The 15,516-nt window shown below is 45.7% G+C and overlaps 2 protein-coding genes across 2 annotated transcripts; both read right to left on the reverse strand.

The window, feature by feature from the left end:
* Positions 1 to 647: 647 nt before the first annotated feature.
* LOC101766067 (ABC transporter G family member 11) lies at positions 648 to 9,083 on the reverse strand. Its single transcript, XM_004962477.2, has 8 exons — positions 8,495 to 9,083; positions 3,857 to 3,936; positions 3,197 to 3,661; positions 2,433 to 2,519; positions 2,241 to 2,369; positions 1,932 to 2,123; positions 1,761 to 1,847; positions 648 to 1,471 (listed from the first exon to the last, which is right to left on the reverse strand). Exons 1-8 carry the CDS (start codon positions 8,976 to 8,978, stop codon positions 842 to 844), a joined length of 2,154 nt encoding a protein of 717 aa, XP_004962534.1. The 5' UTR covers positions 8,979 to 9,083; the 3' UTR covers positions 648 to 841.
* A 5,041-nt stretch (positions 9,084 to 14,124) lies between these two features.
* On the reverse strand, positions 14,125 to 14,876 carry LOC105913997 (L10-interacting MYB domain-containing protein). Its single transcript, XM_012844538.1, has 2 exons — positions 14,568 to 14,876; positions 14,125 to 14,478 (listed from the first exon to the last, which is right to left on the reverse strand). Exons 1-2 carry the CDS (start codon positions 14,874 to 14,876, stop codon positions 14,125 to 14,127), a joined length of 663 nt encoding a protein of 220 aa, XP_012699992.1.
* Positions 14,877 to 15,516: the final 640 nt, after the last annotated feature.

Consider the following 15,516-nt stretch of genomic DNA (forward strand, 5'->3'; position numbering starts at 1 on the left):
ATCGGTGTGGATATAAGAATTATCAGTACGTGAATCAAAAGAACCAAATAAAGCTACGCAACCTTTTCGTAAAATTCAAAATTATATGATGTGGATACAACTGCAACAAGCAATTCTTTGCGGATACTTACTACTTAGACCAACAGAAAAGCACTTCAAAAAACTGGATGTACAGTGAAGGAATAAATCTAATCCATGGGGAATCGGCTGCTAATCCAATAGGAATCATATCGACATTGAATTATTAAGTAACGCGGATCTTTGCAGCTGCTCAGGGCTCAGAAACCTTGTCTCCGCTGAGCGTGGACGACGGGGAACAGGCGGACAGTTCAGAAAAATGGCGGCCGCGACGCCGATTAACACCGGAGGATGGATGGCAATGGCCGACCCCTGATGGACGGAACCAGGATGTCGCCGGTGGAGGGTTTGGGCGTCTCCGTCGGCGAAGAAGTGAGCGTTCTGCTGGGAGTCCGAGGGCAGGAGGGGTTTTGTACTGTGTTTTCTGCCGATGGAAAAGGAAACAACGAAATTAAAGGGATGGGGTTTGACTCAATTAAAGGGAGGAGCTTTTGACCAAACAGAGTATTTAGCCAAACACAATAACAAAGCATATTGTTATTTGCCAACTACTAGTATGCAATGCCATATTTTTAATCGTATACACATATCTTTTTGCTGTGGTTTAATTTACTGATTATCCCCAAAATAAAGATATACCATGCACGGTTTCATCTTAAGATGGCATGGTGGTATAACCAAATTACTGTTTGCAGTTAATACAATTTGACCAGAAAACTGACTGGACCATGGAAAAAAAAAAAGAAACATACACAGACGGCAACTATCTAACAGATCCTCGTTTGCCTCCCAATTTTGGTCTGATTTCCTCGGCAATCTTGACGATAGCGAAGAAGATAAGCCTGTATAGCACCATCATTCCACATAGGATGGCAAGGTTTACCCATTTCGAGTACCCCATCTCCACCTGCAACTTGCTCTTCAGGACCTGAATACCACTGATGGTGACATTAGACTCAACCAGCTGATCACTTGGGAATGACAGTCCCATGAACTCGTTCTTGTAGAATCCTTGCACCGCGTACTTGTGGAAGGAGATGTAGTAGCAGGGGTACTTCCATACTGGCTTCGGGAGCTCACTGGGAAGGCGGAAGAAGCCGCCATTGAGCATCATCACCCCCTGCACCCCAGCTCCAATGATGATTCCCATCAGGAAGTCCGGAACAATCGCGGCGATAATCATCATCATGCTCTCAACCAGCAGGCAACATATGCAAAGGACGATGACGAAATAGGTGAAGTGATCCACGCCTTTTGTTAGTCCAGTGAGGTAGTATAGCATTGCACCGGGTAATACAGCAATGACAGACAGGTATGGAGTGGCTGAAAGGGTGTTTGAGATCACAAATTCTGACACGCCGTAGTGCCCACTCAGCCTCTCCTTTCTGAATATCTGAAACAAGCGTGTCAATTGTGGTAAGAGTGAGCTCAGAATTAAGGTGATAAGAGTAACACCTATGTGCTTATAACACGGGAGAATGTAGCATTTCGTATTGGAAAATAGGACTACTAGTTTATACACGGTTCCTGAACTTGCTAGAATTTCTTCTAATCCTGAGTAAAGATAACTTTCAACTAATTCTGTGTTGGTTATATTCTGAATGTCATAAAGTTATTTCACGGTAATTTTGAATAAAACTATCTCCAGCATGGAAACCACTCTGAATTGGTGAAGAATCAACCTTTACATCCTCTACAAAAGAAGGGAATCCTCCAATGGCCATGAAAGTTAAAAGTGCAGTGGTATACATTATTACTTCACATCGACTCTGCAAAATCGGAGACATTATGAGTGTTACACATATAAGATATTTGTTCTATCTGCCCCTACATTAATCATATAGTCACTTTACCTGGATAGAACTGTAACTATAGCCGACTTGGTAGAAGATAGTGCCAAGACATACGCCAATGCCCATATAGACGGCCAAACGCATCCAGTAGTAACCTATGTCCCTATGCATATTCAAGAATGATCTCCTTGTGAGCACAAGGAGCTTTGTACAGAAGCCTGCTTGTTCTCTTCTCTTAAATGAAGCTCCATCCTATAGTGTGGCACATATATTACAAAAATAAGCAAGGTCGGTAAATTACATTTCTTGTTGCTCTTCATATTTTTTTATTGATACAGGATTAAATGACCTTACAGGAATTCAGCTTACCATGTTTTTCATCTCAACTATTTGGTACGTTGTTTTTTCTGCATAACTGGAGGATTTGTATGCAGTCGTCAGAATGTCTATCGCTTCAGCTGCTGTTTTCCTGTTTGCTTTAGAACTCTCCACATTTTCCTATATATGAGATGATATTAGATGAATGACACTGAATATGTTCGAATTTATTGGAATGTATACCTCATCAAAGTCTTTATTGATTGTTCTTAGAAAATGGTCGGATGGGCTCCTCAGATGTGGACATGGAAAGCCGCTCAGAGTAAAGAACTGCAAGGAATAAATACAAGTCAGTTGCTTACTATTTGCAAGTCAATTCTTAAGCTTCCAGAGCAACCAGCCAACCACCCATCAAGCAACTCACCGTGGCCGGGTGGTGTAACATGTATTGATGGTGAAAATATTATGTATAATTTACATATATGAGATATTTTGTCGCAGCTATATTCTTAAAAGCATACAAACTTTGAAGTCCTACGGTTATTCTCAATAAAAATTAAATATTAGGTGAAGAAATTAAATAATGCAGGAGTTGCAATTATACTTGATATATGAGAACATACATTCCTATTAAACTTTTGGAGTATGCTTCATCAGGATCCCGAAAATCACTTTCCTCATAAATAGCAAATTTGAAAATCACTGTTGTGCTGGTTTAACACATATGTGTACCTTTTATCTAGTCATATAAATTTATTATGAGTAAAGAGCAATTTAAAATCATCTAGCATGGCTAAAGTGAGATACTATGGTATGTGTCTATTGGCCGCTAGCGTGGAATATGCTGCTCTGTTCTAACAAAAGTTTTTGGCCATTATTTTGGAAAAAGGAACTCGGTTGTGTTGCATATCTGCAACACTAATAAGCCATAAATCAATTCAGGAAAAAAAACATGTTAGATCATCAAAGGAGGCAAGAAATTGCCTGAAGAGAAGATGAAGGATCACCTCGGTGGCATCGGAGGTTGTCCCAAAGAACACCGTCTTCCCGGCGGCGAGCAAGCAGAGCCCATGGAAGAGCTCGAAGACGTCGCCGCTGGGCTGGTGCACGGCGGAGACGACCGTCATCCCCTCTCGGACGGCGATCCGGGCGATGTGGCTCATGACGTGGTAGGAGGCGGCGCTGTCGAGCCCGCTGGTGGGCTCGTCGAGGAAGAGCAGCCGCGGTCGCGTGAGCATCTCGATGCAGATGCTCACCCGCTTCCGCTGCCCGCCGCTGATGCCCTTGGTGATCCGGCCGCCGATGCGCGTGTCCATGGCGTCGCCGAGGCCCATCTCCCGGATCACCCGGTCCGCGTGCGCCCGCTTCTCCGGCGGCGGCATAGTGTCCGGCAGCTGCAGCTGCGCCGAGTAGTACACGGCCTCACGCACCGACAGCGTCGACATGAGCACGTTGTCTTGGGTCACGTATGCCTTCAGACCAGGGAGTTGCATTGCATTAGCACTCAAAGGTAAACTTGCGTTTAGAATCACTGTAGTTTGCAAAAAAGAAGTCTAGAATGCTGTTTAATTCATACATGTTTACTATTTCTCTTAGACCATAAAAAGTGGCCAATTTATGATAAAAAATGTAGCAAGTGTTTCGAAATAGATGATTGTTTGTCTTACTGAGGTTCCATAGGCAAGCTTCTCCTGCCGACCATTGATTAAAATCAGCCCTGTTTTGTTCATGCCTGGTCCTAATCTTCCTGCAGGGAAATGGTAATGTCAGTGTTTACATACAGTAGAAGGGGGAAAATCATGTTTTGTGCTGAAGAGCTAGCCAATGATAAAAAAGAAGATATAGTAATTCAAATTTATAAAACTGTATTAAAATTTTATTCTGACAGTGTCCCTAATTTGTTCCACTCCCTCTTGACATTCCATTTTAAACTGCATCTGTCCCAACCACCCCAACAAAGAAACATGCCAAATTATCCACGCTTTTTCAGCGGTGTATACTGTACTTCATGTGTTTCTTATGTCCAATATAAATACAATCTTTTCGAGTAGTTTTGGAATGAATCTTAGAGCTCATCAGGTTAACATTGCTTTGATTACAAAATTTATAATTAGGTGTGGGATGCTAAATATGAACCTATGACAGAGAAAAGGCTTGAGAAAAGAACTTCCAAAAAGAACATCTCCAAGGCCCATTGCTATGGTATGGAAAAAAAATGTGGGCTTCAACTCTCAGATCCAACCAGTGTTGAAAGGATTTAATTTTTCAAAATCAAAACTTCTATTAGGTAGTGTGCATATGAAGACTGAAGACTGAAGAGTGATTTAATTTGCAGCTTGAAATAGAGACTTCCATGTGTTGTGATAATGCATAAGTTACGCTCTCAAAATGTTTTTTTTTCATTTCCCTCTTCAAAGATACACCAATATACAAGATAAAAATGTTGAGCTATCTCTATGTTCTACAAAAACTTTACTAATTTGGCATCCATGGAGAAGGACCATTAGCCAACAAGGCTAGCCGAAGCTACACTGCCACAGCCATGGAAGAAGTTAATGCAGCAAAGTGTCCTCTGTTTTGACACCTGGTCTTGGCATACATGACAGCTAGAGCCTGTAGACAGGATCAACATGGCAGTATATTTGTTTTCCATTTAGCCATTTTTTGAACAGTTGAGCTTGCCATTCATGAGGAACATGACGCAAATCTCAGTTTCTGCTAAGTGTTAATCGAAATATACAAAGTTTGACTTCCTCAAAGTAAAACACTACCCTTTGTACATTTTGAATGAAGAGAGAGTATGATTTTTACCCCAGGCGCATGAGTGACGGTCTAGTTTACAGATTAATTGTTGTTAGTATTTGGGATATGTTTTTATTTTTTCTAGGCTCTGTGCATCCCGCTATGTGGATGTCTTGAATTGTATTTCAAGACTTTGTATCAACTTGATGTAATGCCCTTGAAATTTAATAAAACTTCCTTATAAAAAAACTGATGTTGGCATCTGTTGTGTACACCATATAATAAATTACATGGTGCAATCTTGTTTTCTTTTAAACCAGTCTCAATATACAGTTTCATTGTATTGTTGCGAAGACTGCAAACTTGGTAACTATGCTCGTAGAGCCTCATTAGGATGAAACTCCTCTCTCATTTTATAAAACTACATCCTCTCACTCCTCATATAGATCTTGCCAAGTTAGCAAAATTGTTGATGTGATATAGAATTAACTCCCATCGAGACAACCAGCATTTCATGTGTTGGGCCCGTGCTCCGATCCCTATTTAATTTCATGTTGAAACTAGTGTGATATTTTGGTATCCAAGGTAAAGAGAGATGGCAACACGAAAATATTGAAACTGTTGCATCTGTCGAGCATAATATAATACTATTATTCTATTACAACTGCATTGTGATGACAACTTTGCACTACAAGGATATTTTAGCAACCGCAAACACGTACACGCGCAGGCTTTCATCACGTCACACATCTCGCTGATTGACACGCACAACCGCTACCAACACGGCATTGTCATTCTCATGTGCTGATGTACGCGTGCCACCGCAAACCGGAGCGCGACGTGTATCTTCCTCGGTGGTGCAACGCCAACTCTCGCACAGTACCATGGCATGGCACAACGGCGCGCCCACGGTTTTTAATGCAAGGGAGCCAAATGGCATCTCTCGACTACAGCAACGTGACGGGACGGGGACCTGGCTGCTACCGGAAAACTAACTGAGCATGGTTCCTTATGTGAGCGTTAGTACCGGATCTGATGGCTAGTTGATGGCTCCCATGACCCCTTTAATACTGTTAGGAGCTCTACCTGATACTAAAGGTCACACATTAGTACCGGGTGGAGGCTCCCAACTGGTACTAATGGATAACCTTTAGTATCGGTTGGAGCTCCCAACCGATACTAAAGGAGCTCCAACCTTATCCTCTGTCCGCCCCCCATCTTCCTCTCTCTCCCCCACCTCCTTATCTCCTCCGCGCCCCGCTCCCAACCTTATCCGCCTCTGTCCACCACCTCCCTCTCTCGTACCTCTCTCTCTCCCCTGTCCTCCTGCTGTCACCCCCTCCACCTCCCACTCCCTCTCCCGCCGCTGCCACTGCCTCCTCCCCCTCCCTCTACCGCCCCCCTCCCCTTCCCTCTCCCGCTGCTGCTACCCCTCCCATTTCCCCTCTGCTCGCCCCTCACTGGCAGTGAGGAGCAGTAGCGGGCGAGGTGCAAGGTAGTACTTGGGTGGCAGGGTGAGGTGCGGGGCGTGGGGAGGTGCTCGACGACGCGTGGGGGTGCAACAACGTGCTGGAGGCGGTGAGGCGCAGGGGTGCGGCGGCGGGACACAGGTATTTTCTTTTTTTTTTTGCACAGGTGGTGGCGGCGGTGGGGCCGGGCGGCCGACGGGATGCGGCGGTGGAAGGCCATGGCGGATGGTGGCGGAAGGGCTCAGCTCGGGCCGGTGGGGCTCGAGCTTGGGTGGGTGATTTTTTTTAATTTTTTAATACCTTTTTAGTACCGGTTATTTGATCTGATGCTAAAGGGATCCCTTTAGTATCGAAGTAATAATATCGGTTGGACGATCGGTATCAAAAGGAGGGTAGGAGAAGGGACTTTCCCCAGCGGCGGGTTGCAGTAGCACGAAGGAAAATGAAATCCGAATGATGGATGGGCGCAGAAGATTCCTGCTGCGCGCGCTCATCACGTGGTCTCTGATTGGCGTGGTGGAGATCGACCGGTGTTAATGGTGTCAATGCGGGGGGTTGGTGTCGAACCATTTATTTGGGCGGCAGGGAGTCATGGAAGCACACCCCCCCAATGATTTGAAGAGCTTAATTTTGATGCAATTTCTGAAATTTAATTAGCAACCTGTAAAACATTATCTTGTTGTTTTTTGGGTATTCTATTTCTGGCGGTGTATTTAGATCCATTGGCATGGAGTGGTATTCTAGCCACCAGATCTCTGCCAGCGTTTTGTGGAAAAAACAATTTTAGAATCTATGCATCATGCATGTGTACTTTGCCATGAATTAATGGGAATATTAAGCATGATATATGTCCAAATAAGAACCTAAGTAAATTATTGGATGAATTTTTAGTTCGTTCCATAAGTCTATCAGATGCATGGGAGGAAAGAAAACAACTAGATTTAATTACCTCATGTCGTCGAACATGTGGCTTGGTTAGTGATCATCTCCAAATTTTTGCTCAAAACAAATAACCTTTTTTTGTATGAACGAGATAGTATGCTATACCGTACTCCTACGTAATAATGTTCCCAGGATCCAACATCTAAGCCTTCTGAAATCATATGAGGCTAGACGCAAGACACGGACAAAATGACTGTAGTGATGTCAAGTATACAGAATTTACACGCGTAGCACATGGCCATATGGGTATCCTAAAATGAGGATTGGATTGGTGAAGACTCTCCAAGGCCAACGGATCGGAATGGAGGCACAGTGGCACACGCGCTGTCATCACAAAGTACAAGGCTCGTGAGATGCTTGTTGGATTGATGGCAACTCCGGTTCGTACGCACAGTTATTGGCCGGCCCCTACAGCCCCACAGAGAACTGTACCGAGTTTTTCCCCTTTCTTTTGGCGTGGATATACATAACTATAATATGTTTTATTAATGTCGGAGCATGCATTTTGTTTTCTAATAAACATGCCTCAGCATGTGTTTCGTTGAGATATACTCCCTCCGTTCCGAATTCGAAGTTGTTCCAACTTTCTTGAGTCAAATTTGACTAAAATTATAGAAAGAATGACAGAGATTTATGGTACCGAATAGATATACGAATAGATATACTATGAAAATATATTTAATAAAGAAACTAACGATAATTATTTAGAATCATGAATTAGTACTTTATTATATAAATTTTATTATATAAATTTGATCAAACTTGAGATACTTTGACTCTCAACAAAAGTTGGAGTGACTGTAATTTTAGATGAAGTTCCAATGACTTTGTAATTTTGGAACGGAGGCAGTAGTACACTGGAATTGTGCGTCGCAACAGTTTCATATGCTGGGGGTTGGCCCCTCTCGATGGATCTACAGAGTACAGACCACTCCAGCTGATGGACCTCATCATGCAACTATTCGTCCTGAGAACAGTCGTCAGCGTTAATTCGCTCTCATCGTAGTTGACTACTAGTAATAGTTGCTTGTATTTGTTGTACCAGCACGATTATTAACGCATGGGCTAATTGCATGGACGACGAGACGACGTCGAGATCGAGCTCGAGCGGCACAGATGAGCTAGGCAGAGAGACGAAGAGAATTAACAGACCTGCGAGGGTGTCGAGGAGCGTGGTCTTGCCGCACCCAGACGGGCCCATGATGGCCAGCACCTCCCCGGGCCGCGCATGGCCGCTCACCCCGTCCAGGATGTCCACCGCCGGCGCACCGCGGGCGCCGCCCGCCACCGTCACGCGCACCTCCTCCCACGTCAGGAACACCGCCGCGTCCGCTGCCACGGTCGTCGGCGACGCCGGCGGCGGCACGAGCTCGCACCCCGTTCCGGGAACGCAGACGCCGCCGTCGCCGCCGGGTGGCGCTCCGGCTGCTGCTCCGTTCGACACCGTGCCGCCACCACGGTGCCGCCGGGCGCCACCCGTGGCCCACGCGAAGACGCTCCCGAGCGACCACCCGCCGGCGCCTGCTTCGCCGCCTCCGTGGCCGGCAGCGTCGGGCGTGCCGCCGCCCCAGCGCCAGAGCGGCCGCGACGGGCTCGGCGTCGGCGCCCACCGCGGGAGCGGTGACGTGGCCGCCATGGCTAGGCTAGTTAGCTCTAGCTTTCGGCGAGCGGAGCTGTCAGTGCCTGCCGAAGATAGGGTCGGGGCTAGCTGTTCCACTCCCCACCGCCCAAATGGACTCTACCACCGACCTTTGGCCAGGCGCGGTTTAATAGGCGGGCGCCGAACAGTCGGCACGTCGGAGACGACGTCGCTGTTTCGTGCTCACGGAAAATAAAATGAAGAGAAAAAAGAACGTACGCTATATACAAACGAGTGACTATTAGGGAGTGCCTTTACACGGGTCCTCGAGTGACAGTGGAGTGGTCAAGCAAAGTTGTTGGCAGATGGGGGTCGCACAGCCGCAGCGTGCGTGCATTAAAGCGGTCAGCATCCGGATGGGGTCACCAGTGGAATTTTTTATTTTAATTTTTTTAATCTAAAATTTTAAAAACAGTCCAGACTAAACTAAAATTCCAACAAGTAACCATTTTCTTCGCGTGACAATACCTAACGCGACTAATAATTAAGTCGCGTTAAAGCATGTGGCGCGACCGGCCGTCCACATTGGCATGGCGCGTGGGGGTGGCTGTGCTCCCAGCTAAGCTGTCATGGCTGAGTCGCGCCACATGCTCTGGCGCGACTTCGCTAAGCGACATGGCGCAACTCAGCACATAACGGCTAGGCCCGCTGGCCCTTTTCTTTCTCCCTCCCTACTTCTTCCCTTCCCCTCTGCCAGACCCGAGCTCCCTCTCTCCCTCCCATGGCGCCGCCCCTCCCACTCCCCCTCTAGATCCTCCCCATCCCCCACCGGATTCGAGGGGAAACCGGGGGAAATTGCTCCTTGAAGGTACCTCCTCCACTGTAACCAAGTGGTTTTCTAGATTTACTAATTTTTGTAGGATTTGAAGTGGCTAGGGTTAGATTAGGTTTTGGGTTGGAATGGTGGTTTGAAGTACGAATCGGCCATGAATCGGCCATTGTTAGGTACGTTGTATCGTTGCATTGATCGATTGTAACGCTTGTATTGTATGTTCGGATTTAGACGGATTTTGATGGTGTAGATGTTGAAGTTATATTGGAGAGTCTGAATAAATGAAATGTAGCTTTGGGGATGTATTTATAATTCAAAAATGGTTCATTGATGTTGAAGTTAGTAATGGAAAAGTTTAGTTGTTGATAAAGATGTAGCATATTAGAATTGATTAGAAATGATTATTGCTTAATGGAAATGTAGAAGTTATGAATTATGCCATATGGTCGAAGTTTTGTTTCTAAAATTTATTTTGATATTTGATTTAGAATGATGGCGCAACATCCGTGGTATCCACTCCTTGAGATATTCTACGATGAACACCACCGTGGGAGGAAGCTTGAAGAGCGTGTAGAAGTATGTGAGCTCCAAGTTTATAAAGTTGTAGTTAATCTTGTCATGGAGGATTGATAGTAATGATATATTGACAATACATTTTTGTTTGGTATGGTAGCATTTTGGTTTGATTACAAGAATAAAGCATACTACATGATTGTGCAAGGTATAATGATACAGTGCTGGGTGCTCAATCACCGGTGACTGACCAACCGACGGATCACTCCCGCGCTACAGCGATGACCTGCCTGCCGACGCTCCGCGCTCTTGAAGATGAGATCCCGATCGACGAGCGACTTAATGGAAATTGGAAGGGGAATCGGAATATCTTCCGTACAAATGAAGCACTTGTCCGATCAGCCAGATGTGACATGACATGAGCGTTTTAAAACTTAAAACAACACTGTTCAGAGGAGAGGAGTGGGCTCACGAGGTGTTTGGATCGATGGACTAACTTTTAGTTCGGATCATATCGGATATTTGATACCCATTAGAAGGATTAAACGTGAACTAATTATAAAATTAATTGCATAAATGAGGGCTAATTTTCGAGACGAATCTGTTAAGCCTAATTAATCCATAATTAACACATGTTTACTATAACATCACATGGGCTAATCATGAACTAATTAGGCTTAATAGATTCATCTTGCGAATTAGCCCTCATTTATGCAATTAATTTTATTATTAGACTATATTTAATACTCTTAATTAGTGTGCAAATATCTAATGTGACAGGACTAAAGTTTAGTCCGGGGTATCCAAACACCCCCTGAATATCCTGGTATGAACCGGGACTTGCGGTGGATGTTGGGCGGCACGACGACACATGTGTTAAATGAGACCAAATCACCGTGGTTACTGCGAAGGCTACTACCACGTCAGACTGTCGGACTCCAACACGAATCTCCTTTTTCCTAGGAGAACATCGTTTTACCCGCGCACAGGGCGTCGACAAGTGACGAGCACCGTGCATACGAAGAGGTCCATCAGCGACGGTGAAGTGCAGCAACGAGGGAGAAGGCCGATGATGAGGAGACTCGATCCGACCCGCGGCCCGCAAGCATCCTCACTGTGTGTCTCTAAGGGCACGTTTCGCAGCCTGAACTGCCTTAGCTAGGCTCGAGTCAGCCTAGCCATATCCATGGAGTGCCGAGATTCAGCTAGGCTCGACTCAGCCTAGTCATGTCCATTGAGTGCAGAGATGTTGATCAAATATGCAGCCAATGGTACTAGTTAGATTGTGAATTTGTTTGATAGGCTGCATAACGAAGTGGGCTTACCCAAGCCCAGCCTTGAGGGGGGTCGAGCTGTGCGGCCACCCTGGGCCACCAAAACAAAGGGCCCCCTCCTAGGTACAGTAGGCTGTGTGTAGGCCCAAAGGACGAGCACTGCTGATCAGCGTAGGCCAGAAGCCACGCGAGTCCCCTGCTGAACCAACAACCCGATTCGTTGGCCCTCTGCCCGAGCTGTGCAGCATGTGCGACTCCTCTCCTCCTCGCAGCATGATGCTCTAATCTGATCTCACCCGCAGCGTGCTGAAACAGCGGCAACTCCCAGGCCGTTCGGTGCGCTGCAGCTGGCTGCCACTGCTGGCTTCAGCTGCTTCCGCGCGGTAGCAGCAGCTGCCTGGCTGCCGCTGCTGGCTTTAGCTGGAAGCGGCGGTAGCAGCAGGTGGCCACCGCTGGTAGCTGTTGCTTGGGTTTTTCGGCTGTTTTCGTACTGATGCGCTGCTACATTTCAAATTTAATAAATTTGTAACGATAAAAGATTCTACAACATTCAAATTTTGTCGCGCAAACTTAACCAACACAATTGAAGGTATGAACGTACAAAATAACTAGTACAATTGCTTACATACACATTACAACACAAACATACACAACATACGCAACATACGCGTACATTTACATCAAATAGATTCCTGCCGCAATCCAGTGTCGTACACTGGCCATTTACATCAAGTAGCATTTGCTGCCACCCATGCGGACACCCCATAGTCCAGAGTTCGCGCCATGTTCGAACCTGCAGTACTTACATTAGCAAGGTCCAGCAAATAATTGTGGAGCACGAAGCAAGCAATAACGATCTTCATTTGCCGCTCTCGAGAATATAATGGAACTTGCCGCAGAATATGCCACCTGAATTTGAGCACGCCAAATGCTCGTTCGACAACATTGCGAAGACTGTAATGGTGGAAGTTGAATTTCTCCTCCAAAGTGTCCACCGCTCTTCTGCTGAATTCCTCCAAATGGTATATGCTACTTCGATACAGCCCCAGATAGCCTTCATGAACTGTGTACCCCGAGTCGACCAAATAATATCTTCCTACAGATAATCAAAAATATTCACCATTAGTGCACCAATTTTTGCAATTGCAGCGTCATGTGCGTAATTAGGCAAGTACCATACCTGGAGTGGATGCGGGTAGTTTGGTGCCTCCATACACTCCTGTAACACTGACATGTCATGACAGGATCCTGCCCTCCCCGCTCCTACGTACGTGAATTGTATGTCCATATCCACTATCGCTAACACATTAAAGCTTGTCCACCCTTTTTTTTGTAATGAAATCCAAACGGGACTCACGCCCGACCTGTACGGGAACGTGTGTTCCATCTAGAGCACCTATACACCCATGAAAGAACGGTGCATATTGGTTCAGCCTATGATTAACCTTCGAGTACGCAGGATCCTTTGGAGCAATTACTGTCTAGGCAAATGAAAACATTACATTTGCCACATGCGCCATCTTCCTACTAACTGTGTCTAAACTCCGGTCAAATCTATCTCTAATTTGAAGACAAGCCTGTTGTGTCGCACACGCCCACACGAACATACCTAAAGCCTCAACAGATTCTACCCCTTGTGACAATTGCAATCCATGATTGGTAACCAAGATGTCATGCAACTGAAGGAATGCGTCGGGATACATATGAAAATTGTCGAAGCACCTCAAGCTTTCCCGAAGATTGAGGTCAACCCATTGCCGTCCGGTTATGCATGCCAACTCCACTGGCGGGTTCACCATAGGACGCTGCCTTCTGTTCACCTCCACATATGCGGCCCCAGCTGCTGCTACACTCGCCAGCTCATACACGATAGAGCTGCACTCACTGCCGGTATCACTGTTTGGTTCCTCAGCACTACTCATACTTCAATGAACCTGTGCATGCACAAGCGGAAGGGCATCAGCAAACACACCCTACACATTTCTAGTTGCACCACATTTTACAGATGCATTTTTTTCAAACCTGTCAAGCGCCAGTGAAGTTGTCTCTCCACCTTACTTCAGGTGCACTAGAATAAGACCAATCCTCCTCCTAGTTTCCTGCTGAGGGCCTCCAATGAGCTAACCAACTTCCTATCAAAGGACGTAGACAACAGACATCAAAATTCCAAATCACTATTAAGACAAGTGTTCTGACACAAGTTAAAAAAAATTACTGATGAACTGATCATGGGCGACATTAAACTTGAAAGAAATTTAACTTGCACTACAACGCAATGTTCATGGAACAGGACATGTTACATAAGCAAACATTATTGTTTCAACCCATAAGCAAACATTATTGTTTCAACCCATCAGTACACATCACTAGAATAAAACAAAGTCATGCCACAATCACTCTACTTGTTCAACATATCCCAGTTGAATTGTATCCAATTCAGTCGGCCCTCTTTCCTTTTCATCTTCGTGAAGGCCCTCCGATATGTTGAGTTCCTAGTACATAAATAAAGTGCTTGGTAGTAAAGCGGAGACCCCTCTTGTAGACCATCTTCTTCTATAAGCTGCATTGCACGGTCCATTTTCTCCTATTCACGGTCACCACGTTTCTGGCTCCTGTTTGCCACAGTTTTAGAAATGTCTCTGATGTAGTCCTCCAAGCTACCACTTTTCTTTTTTGGAGGACTGTCAACAGAGATTTCCCAGGACGGCCGTTTGGACAAGTTATGAGCACTACTAGCAGCTATGGGGTCCTGGTACAAGTCCGCTACATTGCCCTCAGTCCCCACGCTAGGTGTCGCCTCGCGAATACCTCCTGCCGTCAGCAAGGTGCCCCTGTCTTGGGGGTCACGGCCATACAACTCATACAATTCATCAAGGAACGGTAGTGGCTTAACAGAACTCGGCTGGGAACTCGGCTTGGCAGCACCAGCACTGGTTTCCTGCAATGACGAACAGTACATGTCAGTACCAAAAATATGTTGCTACAAATAAGATGAGGAATAACTTATGGGACTATCATAGGACGTACCGCTTCTTCATCATCCCAAAAGCTGGGATCAGTAGCAACACCACCAGTTTGTTTGTCGCGCCCTAAACCAGATTGGATTTGCAAGTCCCTCCAGCTTAGGAATGCTCTCCGCAGGGCGTTGAGCTTGTTCTGCAGCTGCTTGTTGCCCAAATTCATCCCAGTCTGTTGGTTGAAGCTGCGGTACACGTGCTTCCATCCCAACTTAGTGAGGCATCTATTGCTCCAATTGAATTGGCTCTTCTCAGCAATGCACAAGTCCGGCAAAGTTTTCGTCGTGCCCTCATCCCAGTTGGCACGGTTGCAAGCCATCTGAGTACACAACAGCTGCAATTATATTGTACCGAAGTACGGATAACCAGGAGGCATACAAGTACACAATCTCAGCATCAATGTATATGTTACTTGCCTTAGCAGATGTCTTGACACGTTTGTAGCGGAAATTGTACGGACAGACCGGTGGGGGAGAGCACGACGAAGTGGATGACGATGCCAGTGTAGGCACCGTAGGGAGTTCGTCGTGGGTGGGCTGCTACTAGGCTTGTAGCAGACGCCTGGAAAGGTGAGAAAACCAAAAACAGGCACATCACTTTAGTTCACTGAGTTGTAGAAAAGTTTGGGAGTTTAAGCTGAAGAACATGCCGGAAGCACAATGCACACAAGTGATACCATCATGACCATAGACAGAACTAGGTAAACATAGATTACATGCTCATGGTCTCTAGTATGATCAAACATGTCATGTATGTCAGTGTGTCATGATAACGCAGTTATGAGGTCAAACATGTATAGCAAATTTGTAGTAGTTCAACATCAAAGTACAAAAATGGAGCATGTGCACCCAAGTAGCAACAACAAGCTAAAAATTTGTAATGCTAATGCATAGAACATGCAAGCATTAGAACACAAACTTCATAATCACAGGCAGTTCGATAGGGCAGTTCATCATAAT

The sequence above is a fragment of the Setaria italica genome, chromosome III, assembly GCF_000263155.2.
Source record: "Setaria italica strain Yugu1 chromosome III, Setaria_italica_v2.0, whole genome shotgun sequence".
NCBI classification, from domain to species: Eukaryota; Viridiplantae; Streptophyta; class Magnoliopsida; order Poales; family Poaceae; genus Setaria; species Setaria italica.

What these genes read in the sequence shown, in the direction of transcription:
- LOC101766067 (XM_004962477.2), bottom strand. Translation starts at nt 8,978, where the DNA reads ATGGCGGCCACGTCACCGCTCCCGCGGTGGGCGCCGACGCCGAGCCCG. An exon ending in GCTCCTCGACACCCTCGCAG is followed by an intron (nt 3,937 to 8,494) that starts GTCTGTTAATTC and finishes ATTTCCCTGCAG; the next exon opens with GAAGATTAGGACCAGGCATG. An exon ending in TAGTTGAGATGAAAAACATG is followed by an intron (nt 2,124 to 2,240) that starts GTAAGCTGAATT and finishes GCCACACTATAG; the next exon opens with GATGGAGCTTCATTTAAGAG.
- LOC105913997 (XM_012844538.1), bottom strand. Translation starts at nt 14,876, where the DNA reads ATGGCTTGCAACCGTGCCAACTGGGATGAGGGCACGACGAAAACTTTG. An exon ending in TTTGGGATGATGAAGAAGCG is followed by an intron (nt 14,479 to 14,567) that starts GTACGTCCTATG and finishes TCGTCATTGCAG; the next exon opens with GAAACCAGTGCTGGTGCTGC.